The sequence below is a fragment of the Coregonus clupeaformis genome, unplaced genomic scaffold (genome assembly GCF_020615455.1).
Source record: "Coregonus clupeaformis isolate EN_2021a unplaced genomic scaffold, ASM2061545v1 scaf2201, whole genome shotgun sequence".
In the NCBI taxonomy this organism is placed as follows: Eukaryota; Metazoa; Chordata; class Actinopteri; order Salmoniformes; family Salmonidae; genus Coregonus; species Coregonus clupeaformis.
Window position 1 is genome coordinate 23,793 of NW_025535655.1, and position 13,868 is coordinate 37,660.

Here is a 13,868-nt window from a genome sequence, read left to right on the forward strand (position 1 = left end):
AGTGGAGGATATGAGAGTGTCAAAAACATGACGAAATCCACAGTTTACAGCGTGAAAACGTCTTCTTTGTTCCAGTGGTGAGAAGAAATTATAGCCGCTCTTACAGCTACAGAAGTTTCCCTGGGAAAACAAAAGCTTCGTTTGTCTTCATTATTCAAAAACAAGGCAACATTCTGAAATAACTCAGCTTTTCAGAATCAAAGGATGGCGTGACAATATTAACCACCAAACAAAAGAGGGGAAATTAATTGCATGGCAGCCAATGCTCTAAATGATAAGGGTGTCTGTGATGACGGTGCCTCACAATGCTGTCAAAGACCGTAATGACAAGACACCAGCACAACTTAAAGGGCACCATCAAGCGTGGAGCCAGCAATGTCAAGAGAGAGAAATTATCAAGCATTTTCATACACAATGGTGAGCTACCACTGACTTCTGAATGTGCATTTAGCAGGAGGAAGCTGGAAGGACTCACAATTACAGAAAAAGAAACAGTCAGCAAACCAGTTTCATCAAGAAAGTCTGGAGCTGTATGTTGTGTTTCCTCTTCTCTCCTTAATGTCTCTGTTGCACTGATTAAATCTCCTGAACTGCAGATTTATCACAATGGAACTATTTTAAAAAGTGCCCATGGATACATGGTATGTTCAAGTACATTCCCCAGCAAGATTACCCATAACAAACCAATGAGTACTTCATGTAAATACTGTGAATGAGACAGAAATATATGTTCCCTGTTTTTTGTTCACATTCACTCTGAATTTGTGATAGTCTACAAACAAGAGCAGCTATGCCCGAGTCTCATGAAACACGATCCCTGCTTAACTCTTTCATCTTAAATGTAATTAGCGCATGGCAAGAGGCTTAATGTGCCAGCACCAGAGAAGGTAACTCTACACGCTAATCCGCCGAGCAAATTGGATTTTCTCTGGAGGCAGAGAACCTGTGTCATTTCACAGAGTGAGTCTTTTTAAGGTCTGTCCTCCCCAGTCAGTCTCTCTCAGAGCCAAGGAGCCACGCCAAATTCACCTCCATCTCTGATCACATCAGGACTGATTGGCTTGATAAAAACCCTTCCACAGGGGCCTGGGCCATGGGATGAACCACTGCCAACAGCTGGGTCCTCCTCTCCAGACCTCCATGTCTTATTCATGCACCACAGCTCACCAAATCTACATTTCACATAAACACATGCAGTCACAGGCAATGATGGTGGAACTTGATCTGTGGAACAAAGCTAACCTGATTTGCGTTTGTATGACATCTACGCCTGTATGTGTGCGTGCGTATGTGCGCACATTAAAGCAGAGGTACCGAGGATTTTACCTAATCCAGGTCATCAGCTCAACAGTGTCAGGGTCGTAGAATTCTCTCAGTTCTGATACTTCCGTCATCAGTTTGGGCCAGAACTATAGAGAAATAGCACAAAGACAAATACTCTAAATAACCAAACTTCACAGAAACACATCAGCTCTCGATAATCACTTTCATATAAACCAAACACATCCATTCACACATCCCAGTGACTGCCAATTCCTCTGTACTGTTGATAGAGTGAGGAGAGGAGAGAGCCAAAGTCCTTAACACACTAGTCACCAGCCGGTAGTTGCTTCCATTTTTAACTCCATCCCAGTTCACAGTAACTGCAATTTCTGTGGGTGAGAAAATATTGTACTGCAAATTGTGATTAAATAGCAAGGCAAATGTCTCACCTTGTAATATAGAAAGCCCAGAATGACAAGTGGAACCGTGTACCTGATCAGCCTCAGCTGCAAAATGAGAGAGAAAATAACCAGGGTGAACATTACAATCTGTTGCGATATTTAGTTTCTCTCTACAGACATGTTGGTGTCAGTTGGTTGTTACCATATTGCCACCTACTGGATTAGGTTGTAACTGTTCAGCACAGAACAAGCAGGCTACCATTCCAATGTGTTCCTACTGCCTCAGTGTAGGACTGGGCCATCTCATGGTGGAATCCAGAACCTGCTAACTGTGCTCATTCCTCTGTAAAAGAAACCTTAGGGATCTGAACTGTTGCCTTTACCTTTGTTTTAGTGTTACAGCGGATCATGTTAAGGCAGAGGGACCACAGCTCCTTGCCACACACGCCATAGGCAGCAAAGGCACACATATGGCCAGTCCACAGATATTTCATTCTGGAGAGAGGAGAAGGGCAGTGTATTTAAAAGATCAGAACAACCTTTTTTAAACAAAATGTACTTTGCATTATAAGGATATTATCAGCAGCGTTCTCCTTATATTACGGGGCAGCAAAATAAACATCACAAATTGGAAATGGTGTGTGATCAAAACATTTGGCAGATAAGGTAAGAGCAGTTTGGAGAGAGCAAGAGAAGAACAGGGGTATGCCAACTCAAATGGAGGACAGATGGGTAGATTAAACTGAAAGAATAAGGAGAGAGAGAGAGATAAAGAAAGTAGATGTTGGTTATTCAGCATAATTCCAGACCTGTCTGGAGAGATATCATCTTGAACAAGCAGCGGAGCTCACCTCATGGTGCTGAACGCCAGGAGGCCGAAGAAGACAGTGTGTAACAGATTGTAGGCGACATCTGCCCGCATACAGATCATCCGCTCCTCGCATCGGCCTTTCAGCGGCCGCCCAACCGCTGAAGACTCACTGAGAATAGGAAAAACATTGATGCATAATACATAAAGGCGAGGGCTGGTGACATTAGGCAGATTATTCCGTTTGTCTTTCGCTCTCCTCCAAAAGGTTAACTGGTGTATCTGCAATGAGCCTGTAATGATTAGCTTGTGGGAGGGTTGAGTGCCTAGGGGTCCAGACTGGGTTCTGATAACTAGAATGAGAATGGGACAAAAGGATAGGAGCAGGATTCTCTCTCTCTCTCATCAAACAGGGAAGGGAACAACACAGTGAGACGTGACATGCTCAGATATTCACAGGGCCTTAGGGAGAGGACTCAGAGGATTGTTGTGATGCTGCCTGCCACCCACTACCTCAATATGTTCTATTAGGTCTCTACACAGTTAGAGAATAACGGAACTAACTGACAGCAGTGGCATATGAGTGGCTAAATCATTATTATATGTGCAAAGACTGTGGTCGAGTAGTAAGTGGGCTCTAAGTATATCCTGTACCACGACCCCAGAGACTGGGGTTCAATCCCTGTTCTCCTCCTCATCTACCTCACCGTCAGTTGCTAAACTATCTAAATAAAGCATATAGAAATACAAAAAAGGAGAGCCTCTTTCCTAATTATTAAGAACAATAATTAATTACTAATTACAAATAATTATTATGTGATAGATGTGTGGGCTACCAACAAGCAACCTCTTGAACTCTACTCTATCTCAGTGTTTTGTAGCCAGATAAGACAGGTGTCAGCATGACAGATGGTGAAGGAATTTAAGGAAACAGAATGAAGAAAATAAATGAAAACAACAAAATGTGGATAAGCGTTGCAATATGCACATGGGATTAAGGCTGATAGCGCTTGGAAGCCAGGGACCCGTTATGTCCGGGGCATGACTCAACCATATGTGGGCTGTGTCCGAATGTCATTCTCAGTCCATAGCCACAGGAGGAGATCCAACTTACCAGAGGTTGGCCAGTGTTACCAGCGCCAGCATCACCAGGAGCACAATCAGGGTGACGAGGTAAGGGTATGCCAGCAGAGTGCCAGCCAAGCGGTCAAACGTGTCCAAGGGAAGCAGCCCAAAGGCTTCCTCACACAGGTACAGACTGGCATCGAAATCTCTGAGAGAAAGACACACAGACAGAGAGAGAGAAAGACACACAGACAGAGAGAGACAGAGAGAGACAGAGACAGATAGAGAGATAGAGAGCGAGATAGAGCGAGATAGAGAGAGAGATAGATGTTGGCAAGCTCTTGTTACACTGTGGCTTTGAGTATTGACATAGCAGTTGTTTCCCTCAGTTTGTTGGATACTTAATCTGAAATACTACAGCACATTTCCTCTGGGTGTATAAATTATATTGAATATGCGATTAATGAAAGGGGTTTTATAATCACAGGATTCTACACTAGGTAATTTCTGAAGTGTCAGTTAGTGAGTCATTAAAACATGGTAAAATAACTCAGTGTATACTCTACCTCGTAGGCCCCAAGCCAAACTTGGACTTTATGAATTTAAAGATGTGTTCATCAGATCGGAGCTGCAACGCTTGCTGTCCAAACATGAAGATACACAGGGAAAAAGAGATCAGGTTATGCATGTCTGAGTCAACATGAAAGAGCCAGACATTTAAAAACAACTTCCTTAGACGCAAGTTAGCATAATGTACATTACAGATGCATAGTTATTCCCATGTAAGTGTCAGTTATATGCTGTATTTTGAAACAGCTGGAAATAAATGTTTTCACAATGTCCTCCCAACTCCTGTGCGCCTTTCTCCTGGCTTCTCCACAGCTCATAACACACAGAGGACTTCTTATTCATTCCTGGTGACAGGAGGAGGATGTAGTACAAGTCTCAGGGCTCACCTTGGCTAAATAATTAATAGTGAATGTAAGTGCAAGGACGAGGACGGTGTGAAGGAGCAGCTTTCCCAGCCGCGCTGAAAGACCTCCCGTCTTCAGCCCTCTCTCCATGGAACACAAGGCAAAAAGACAAAGAGCTTTCAAACATACAAACAGTGTATCAGTATATCATGACCACATTGCACTTACTGTATATCAAGACTGTCAAATAAACCAGTCAAATCCCTGGGGTATTAAGAGGAACATGCAGTATGTGTTTGGGCTCACCTGGAAGTGCTTGACAAAGAGAGCGGCCACAATGAAGCTGAGAGCCAGAGAGCCCAGGATCATGGAGTTACAGAACTGCAGCAGCCACACAGATAGCAGGCTGCTTACCTGGACTAGGTACAGGCAGGTCACCTGGAGAGAGGAATCGGTAATAACATAATAATATACAGTATGCCAATTATCAGACGCTTTTATCCAAAGCCACTTACAGTCATGTGTGCATACATTTTACCTATGGGTGGTCCCGGGAATAGAACCCACTACCCTGGCGTTACGAGCACCATGCTCTACCAACTGAGCTACAAAGTCCACATCCTGCCTCAACCCTAACTTCATGTCCACATCCCAGCTCTACTCTAACCCTAGCCTCAAAGATTTGGCATGGGCCCGCAGATCCTCAAAAAGCTATAAAGCTGCACCATGAGAGCATCTTGACTGGCTTCATCACCGCTTGGTATGGCAACTGCTTGGCATCCGAACATACGGCACTACAGAGGGTAGTGCGTACGGCCCAGTACATCACTGGGGCTGAGCTCCCTGCCATCCAGGACCTCTGTACCAGGTGGTGTCTGTGGAAGGCCCTAAAAATTGTCAAAGACTCTCTCTGCTACCACATGGCAAGCTGTACCGGAGCACCAAGTCTGGGACTAAAAGGCTCCTGAACAGCTTCTACCCTCAAGCCATAAGACTGCAGAACTGTTCATCAAATGGCTACCCGGACTATTTGCATTGACCCCCTTTTTTGGGGGGGCACTGAATCTCTTGCACTGGCTCTATGCACACTCACTGGACTCTACCCACATACTACACTGACATTCCAACACACACTACATACGCTCACACGCACAAAACACACACACATGCTTCTGCTACTCTGTTTATTATATATCCTGATTGCCTAGGTACATATTACCTCAATTACCTCGTACCCCTGCAAATAAATTGACTCAGTACCAGTACTCCTTGTATATAGCCTCGTTATTGTTATTTTATTGTGTTACTATTTGCAAGTCTACACCTGTTGCATTTGGCGCATGTGACAAATAAAATAGTATTTGAACCAAACCCTAAACCTAGCTTCACGTGCACATCCCGGTTCAGTCCTAACCCTAGCCTCAACCTGATTGCTTGAGCTGCCATCCACATCATCCTCTATCATCATGCACAGGTCCTTCATCTGTGACAGATTGAATCTCGGCCAAAGACACTTTAGGAACAAAATAATACAACACATATTTGGCTGAATGCTGTGACGTGCATGATGAGAGATGAATGATGTCACAGACCTGTTCTGTGGAGATGAGGTCCAAACAGTCCAGGGTGAAGATGATGAGAGCCTGAACCAGCAGGATGAACTGATTAAACTGCCAGGTGAGGCAGAAACACAACGTGGCCAGGAACATCAGCCACAACACCACCTTCTGCACACAGGAAAGGAGTGGACAGAACAACACAGACCCCATTATAAATCAGCCACTTGACTCCAAAACAACTTCTAAGAGAAGATACTTCATTTGATAGTGATTCGTTACCTATTTCAACAGATTTTCTCTTCTCTCCTATTCTGGTCTAATCGTATGTATATGTGTGTAGAGCACAGAGGAGATGGTGGTGTCCTCTGCTAGGTTGAGTGTCTACCTGCTGGATGGTTTTGAGGTGAGGCCTCAGGTAGCAAGTGATGGCAGCTATCTGGAGAGCGAAGAAGGGAAGGGACCAGTTCTCCCTGAGAGAGATGGTGAACTCCACCCGCGTTGTGTCCACTCTGGAACACAAATCACACATGGAACGCTCAGACCACCAGCATTTCATTTTCCATTCAGATCTTAGGTCAAAGTGGGCGTTTTAGGATTGGCCTTGTGACAGCTTGCAGTAGGACATCAAGTTTGTCCAGTAGCTATAATTGTATAACCTGTATGCCCGTTTGTTTCTGCTCTCTTGCCAACTCAACTCCTTGTGTCATGTTTAGCTTGACATTGACAATGGAGTAGGCAAAAGCGGCAACATATCTGGGACCAGGCTAATACGTTTAGCCTTTTAATGAATTATTAGTTGGGTGTGCGTGGTGAGATGTATACCTGTTGAGGATGTACCAGACTCCAGTGAGAGCCCCTGCTAGCCAGGAGCCACTGAGCAGCCAGCTGGTGATGAATAGGGCAATGACATACACCGCCTGGAGGGAAAACACTGTGTAGATATAGAAATACACTGGCTCCAGGTAGGCCTGAAATAAACACACACACAGACCATGAAATAATGTCAAATTATCTCCATTATTATTTGAAATAGACAAGTGTGGTCTCTGTATTACCTGTATGGGTAGAATCCTATAGAGAACACCTAGGAACACCTCCTGATAGATGTTCATGCGTTGCAGGAGGTTGATGGTTCTCTTGGATTCAGTGGCATTATCATTGATGAGTTCTGAAAGACCTGATCACATACAGACAGAAGGAAAGAAGGTTCTTTCTTAAAATAACTGTCCAGTGTTTCAAGATTTTTATTAAATCTATCTGCCAATTAATTACAATATGAGTGAAATGGTTCTCCTTCCAAAAATTGTGATTAATGTTAAGAAGCAGCTTTTCTGTGTTGGAATGGTGTAGGTGTACACCAACAACGGAACAGAGTGGTGAGGAAGAGGAGTCTAACGTGTCCGGAAGCGACTTCACCATTAATTTTCTAGATTCAGGTTCACACAAACATAATTTTAAGCTTTGCTTTACTATTGACAGCTGATTTCGGGACTGTACATCGATTCGCTCTCCTTAAATATTTGTCATCTGATGTATTAGTTTCAGTCTCAAACTTTTCGCCGCCAGCTCCTGATATCAGGGCATAAAAACTACAATCTATACCCTGAATTAGCCTAGTGCACATGTGCGCCCAGCTACAGTATATCCTGTCCCGAGCTCGTTTCCCCCGGTTTTCCCTGGCTAAACTAGCTGAACTATGCTACTAGTTATCGTCCTCATTGCCAAACTTCATAAATACTGCACCCTCAACTTCAAAACGTATTTGCTAGTTATACGTACAATCATGTAACTAAGAAATTCGCTGGAAAGAAACTGTATTGTTTTGTTGAATAGCCATGACTGGTTTGAGCTATCTGTCATGTTGTAAGACAATGGTGGCAAAGGATATCATTTCTACTTAACATGGCATCATTGGCTGGACGTTTCTAACTTTCTGTGACTTGTCCACTTTCAGTATGTAGTGTAATACAGCAACTCATTCAAACTAAGTAGGCTCTAACTTCTCCGGAGTTATAGGGTCTGAGATACTAATGCCACATTTGCGTGACAATTTAAAAAACGTGACGCTTCACTCCGATCTTATATAAACTCTGCTGAGGTATAATTCCGGGATAAGATCACCCTAACTTGAGCAGATGGAGTCATGTAAACAAAGTGTGATCATGTTTCCAGTCTGTTGGGCAAGAGCATTATTGAATTACGTTTGGTTTGAGCAAATAGTACCTCGTAAATAGCAATCAAGATCTGAGGTTTCGCTCCAGGCCTGGCAATGTCATCACAGTTTTGATTATGCCTTTGATTAGAGCCAGGCAAAATGACTGAGCTATATATCCATGCATAAATACAACAGCACCCCATCCTGAGAGGTCCTGTTAAAAGATTAAGTACGACACAGGTCACTTACAATGCCATAGTTTTTTTTCTTCCTTTGTCTCCCTTTTAACTAGCTTTGTTACCATGGTTACATAACAAGCCATTGGTCAAATAGCTCTCCCATTAAATTATGATGAAGGGACCCGACCAGACAGACAAGTGGACCGAGGGGTATGCCAATGCCCTCTGTCTCGCTATTTAAGGACCTCGATTTCAGCAAATGCTGTATAATTAAAATAAGGGGAATTCATTTAATGAGGGCGAAAAGATTACTGTCCAATGTTTCCGAGCGAAGGAAATGTTTTAAAAGTGAATGGGCTCATTTCCAGGGCATTGAGTTCTGAAAGAGCACTTGTGACCATAAAAGGTTATGATTCTCATTGGACTCTGTGTTATTTCCCCTGAGATGACCAGTATAATAACCTGAGGATGTGGGAGTAGGGGGGGCTAGCCTATATCTACTGTGACGTGCAGGGAGTAGCGGTCATCGTACCATACCTTGCAGTATGGAGGGAGCTCTCAACATCTGTTTATAGTACGAGTAGTACAGGCCACATTCTGTCCGAAAGGAGATTTCACGCTCAACTTCCTGAAATATAAGTAGAGATAGAAATACATTTACAAAACATGAAACAATATAAAACACAAAGATCGAGTGCATTTGGAAAGTATTCAGACCCCTTGACTTTTTCCACATTTTGTTACGTTACAGCCTTATTTTAAAATTGATTAAATTGTTTTTTCCCCCCCTCATCAATCTACACACAATACCCCATAATGTCAAAGCAAAAACAGATTTTTAGAATATTTAGCGAATGTATTAAACATTTCAAAACTGAAATATGACATTTACATAAGTATTCAGACCCTTTACTCAGTACTTTGTTGAAGCACATTTGGCAGCGATTACAGCCTCAAGTCTTCTTGGGTATGACACTACAAGCTTGGCACACCTGTATTTGGGGAGATTCTCCCATTCTTCTATGCAGATCCTCTCAAGCTCTGTCAGGTTGAATGGGGACTGTCGCTGCACAGCTATTTTCAGTTCTCTCCAGAGATGTTCGATCAGGTTCAAGTCCGGGCTCTGGCTGGGCCACTCAAGGACATTAAAGACACTTGTACCAAAGCCATTCCTGCGTTGTCTTGGCTGTGTGCTTAGGGTCGTTGTCCTGTTGGAAGATGAAACTTCACCCCAGTCTGAGGGCCTGAATGCTCTGGAGCAGGTTTTCATCAAGGATCTCTCTGTACTTTGCACCATTCATCTTTGCCTCGATCCTAACTAGTCTCCCAGTTCATGCCACTGTAAAACATCCCCCCAGCATGATGCTGCCACCACCATGCTTCACCGTAGGGATGGTGCCAGGTTTCCTCTAGATGTGACGCTTTGCATTCAGGCCAAATAGTTAAATATTTGTTTCATCAGTCTGATGGTCTGAGAGTCCTTTAGGTGCCTTTTGGCAACTCCAAGCGGGCTGTCATGTGCCATTTATTGAGGAGAGACTTCCGTCTGGCCACTCTAACATAAAGGCCTGATTGTTGGAGTGCTGCAGAGATTTTGTCCTTCTGGAAGATTCTCCCATCTCCACAGAGGAACTCTAGAGCTCTGTCAGAGTGACCATCGGGTTCTTGGTCACCTCCCTGACCAAAGCCCTTCTCCCGATTACACAGTTTGGCCGGGCGGACAGCTCTAGGAAGAGGCTTGGTGGTTCCAAACTTCTTCCATTTAAGAATGATGAAGGCCACTGTGTTCTTGGGGACCTTCAATGCTGCAGACATTTTTTGGTACCCTTCCCCAGATCTGTGCCTCAACACAATCCTGTCTCGGAGCTCTACGGACAATTCCTTCGACCTCATGGCTTGGTTTTTGCTCTGACATGTACTGTCAACTGTGGAACCTTACATAGACAGGTGTGTGCCTTTCCAAATCATGTCCACTCAATTGAATTTACCACCGGTGGACTCCAATCAAGTATAAAACATTTCAAGGATGATCAATGGAAACAAGATGCACCTGAGCTCAATTTTGAGTCTCATAGCAAAGGGTCTGAATACGTAAATAAGGTATCTGTTTTTTACTTCTAATAGATTTGCAAACATTTCTAAAAACCTGTTTTCACTTTGTCATTATGGGGTATTGTGTGTAGATTGATGAGAGAGAAAAAAATATGTAATCAATTTAGGAATAAGGCTGTACAGTTGAAGTCGGAAGTTTACACACACCTTTGCCAAATACATTTAAACTCAGTCTTTACACAATTCCTGACATTTAATCCTAGTAAAAATTCCCTGTCTTAGGTCAGTTAGGATCACCACTTTATTTTAAGAATGTGAAATGAATAATAGTAGAGAGAATGATTTACTTCAGCTTTTATTTCTTTCATCACATTCCCAGTGGGTCAGAAGTTTACATACACTCAATTAGTATTTGGTAGCATTGCCTTTAAATTGTTTAACTTGGGTCAACCGTTTTGGGTAGCCTTCCACAAGCTTCCCACAATAAGTTGGGTGAACTTTGGCCCATTCCTCCTGACAGAGCTGGTGTAACTGAGTCAGGTTTGTAGGCCTCCTTGCTCGCACACGCTTTTTCAGTTCTGCCCACACATTTTCTATAGTATTGAGGTCAGGGCTTTGTGATGGCCACTCCAATACCTTGACTTTGTTGTCCTTAAACCATTTTGCCACAACTTTGGAAGTATGCTTGGGGTCATTGGCCATTTGGAAGAACCATTTACGACCAAGCTTTAACTTCCTGACTGATGTCTTGAGATGTTGCTTCAATATATCCACATAATTTTCCTTCCTCATGATACCATCTATTTTGTGAAGTGCACCAGTCCCTCCTGCAGCAAAGCACCCCCACTGCATGATGCTGCCACCCCCGTGCTTCACGGTTGGGATGGTGTTCTTCGGCTTGCAAGCAGCCCCCTTTCTCCTCCAAATATAACGATGGTCATTATGGCCAAACAATTCTATTTTTGTTTCATCAGACCAGAGGACATTTCTCCAAAAAGTAAGATCTCTGTCCCCATGTGCAGTTGCTTTTTTTATGGTGGTTTTGGAGCAGTGGCTTCTTCCTTGCTGAGCGGCCTTTCAGGTTATGTTGATATAGGAATTGTTTTACTGTGGATATAGTTACTTTTGTACCTGTTTCCTCCAGCATCTTCACAAGGTCCTTTGCTGTTGTTCTGGGATTGATTTGCACTTTTCGCACCAAAGTATGTTCATCTCTAGGAGACAGAACGCGTCTCCTTCCTGAGCGGTATGACTGCTGCGTGGTCCCATGTTGTGTTTATACTTGCGTACTATTGTTTGTAAAGATGAACGTGGTACCATCAGGCATTTGGAAATTACTCCCAAGGATGAACCAGACTTGCGGAGGTCTACCATTTTTTTTCAGAGGTCTTGGCTGATTTCTTTTGATTTTCCCATGATGTCAAGCAAAGAGGCACTGAGTTTGAAGGTAGGTCTTGAAATACATCCACAGGTACACCTCCAATTGACTCAAATGATGTCAATTAGCCTATCAGAAACTTCTAAAGCCATGACATCATTTTCTGGAATTTTCCAAGCTGTTTAAAAGGCACAGTCAACTTACTGTATGTAAACTTCTGACCCACTGGAATTGTGATACAGTGAATTATAAGTGAAATAATCTCTCTGTAAACAATTGTTGGAAAAGTTACTTGTGTCATGCACAAAGTAGATGTCCTAACCGACTTGCCAAAACTATAGTTTGTTAACATGAAATGTGTGGAGTGGTTGAAAAACAAGTTTTAATGACTCCAACCTAAGTGTATGTAAACTTCCGACTTCAACTGTATGTTTAATGCATGCACAGCCGTTAATATCGTCTGGGCCATAAACATGTTGACTATAATAGACAGGTGCAGTAAAAATGCGTGGTTCAGAATGGGAAAGTGAAATATAACGTCCTCCCCTGAGACATTGTGCTGGATACACAACATTAGATGTCCTTTGGGAAATGACAGATAGTAGGAGGCCTGCAAATGGATGCACATCAGAAGAGTATAAAAGAGATTACACCTTTTTATAACTTCATTATAGAATTAAAAAAAGAAAAACACCAAAATAATTTCACCGCAATACAACCCCTGCTATCTTCCCAATAATCTCTCGTGGACAATCAATCAAATTGTATTTATAAATCCCTTTTTACATCAGCAGATGTCACAAAGTGCTATACAGAAACCCAGCCTAAAACAGGGAGCGGTGGCTAGGAAAAATTCCCTAGAAAGGCAGAAACCTAGGAAGAAACCTAGAGAGGAATCAGGCTCTGAGGGGTGGCCAGTCCCCTTCTGGCTGTGCCGGGTGGAGATTATAACAGTACATGGCCATTAAGGCCAGATTTTTCTCCAAGATTTTCAAACGTTCATAGATGACCAGCAGGGTCAAATAATAATCACAGTGGTTGTAGCGGTTGCAACAGGTCAGTACATCAGGAGTTGAAATAGAGAGAGAGTTGAAAACAGCAGGTCTGGGACAAGGTAGCACGTCCAGTGAACAGGTCAGGGTTCCATAGCCGCAGGCAGAAGAGTGAAATGTAGAGCTGTGTGTTGTCCGCATAGCAATGAAAGTTAACATTGTGTTTCTGAATGACATCACCAAGAGGTAAAATATATAGTGAAAACAATAGTGGTCCTAAAATGGAATATATTTTTTGGTGGGGGTATTTTACCCCCTTTTTCACCCCAACTGGTAATAGTTACAGTCCCTGTACCATTGCTGCAACCCCCGTATGGACACGGGAGAGGTGAAGGTCGAGAGTCGTGCGTCCTCCGAAACACAACCCAACCGAGCCGCACTGCTTCTTGACACAGTGCCAGCCGCACCAATGTGTCGGAGGAAACACCGTACACCTGGCCACCAAGTCAGCGTGCACTGTGCCCGGCCCGCCACAGGTGTCGCTATAGCACGATGGGACAAGGACATCCCTGCCTGCCAAACCCTCCCCTACCCTGGACGACGCTGGGCCAATTGTGCGCCGCCCCATGGGTCTCCCGGTCGCGGCCGGCTACGACAGAGCCTGGACTCGAACCAGGATCTCTAGTGGCACAGCTTAGACCACTGCGCCACTCGGGAGGCCCACCTAAAATGGAATCTTGAGGAACACCGAAACTTACAATTGATTTGTCAGAGGACAAACCATCCACAGAGACGAACTGATATCTTTCAGACAGATAAGATCTAAACCAGGCAAGAACTTGTCCGTGTAGACCAATTAAGGTTTCCAATCTCTCCAAAAGAATGTGATGATCGATGGTGTCAAAAGCAGTACTAAGGTCTAGGAGCACGAGGACAGATGCAGAGCCATGGTCTGACGCCATTAAAAGGTAATTTACCACCTTCACGAGTGCGGTCTCAGTGCTATGATGGGGTCTAAAACCAGACTGAAGCGTTTAGTATTAAATGTTTTGTCTTCAGGAAGGCAGTGAGTTGTTGCACAACAGCTTTTTCTAACATTTAT

The 13,868-nt window shown here is 43.5% G+C and overlaps 1 protein-coding gene across 5 annotated transcripts in view; it reads right to left on the reverse strand.

The window, feature by feature from the left end:
- The window catches only part of dpy19l3 (dpy-19 like C-mannosyltransferase 3), a 42,528-nt gene that overhangs the window by 5,833 nt on the left and 22,827 nt on the right, over positions 1–13,868 (reverse strand). For all 5 annotated transcript variants that reach the window (XM_045219261.1, XM_045219258.1, XM_045219259.1 and 2 more), the window contains 13 exons: positions 8,882–8,972; positions 7,066–7,187; positions 6,833–6,978; positions 6,396–6,519; positions 6,044–6,178; positions 4,758–4,889; positions 4,494–4,595; positions 4,104–4,177; positions 3,587–3,745; positions 2,516–2,644; positions 2,048–2,159; positions 1,713–1,769; positions 1,327–1,409 (listed from right to left, as the gene is read on the reverse strand). In XM_045219261.1, the coding sequence (XP_045075196.1) occupies positions 1,327–1,409; positions 1,713–1,769; positions 2,048–2,159; positions 2,516–2,644; positions 3,587–3,745; positions 4,104–4,177; positions 4,494–4,595; positions 4,758–4,889; positions 6,044–6,178; positions 6,396–6,519; positions 6,833–6,978; positions 7,066–7,187; positions 8,882–8,972 (1,466 nt within the window). The remainder of the gene's footprint in view (positions 1–1,326; positions 1,410–1,712; positions 1,770–2,047; positions 2,160–2,515; positions 2,645–3,586; positions 3,746–4,103; positions 4,178–4,493; positions 4,596–4,757; positions 4,890–6,043; positions 6,179–6,395; positions 6,520–6,832; positions 6,979–7,065; positions 7,188–8,881; positions 8,973–13,868) is intronic.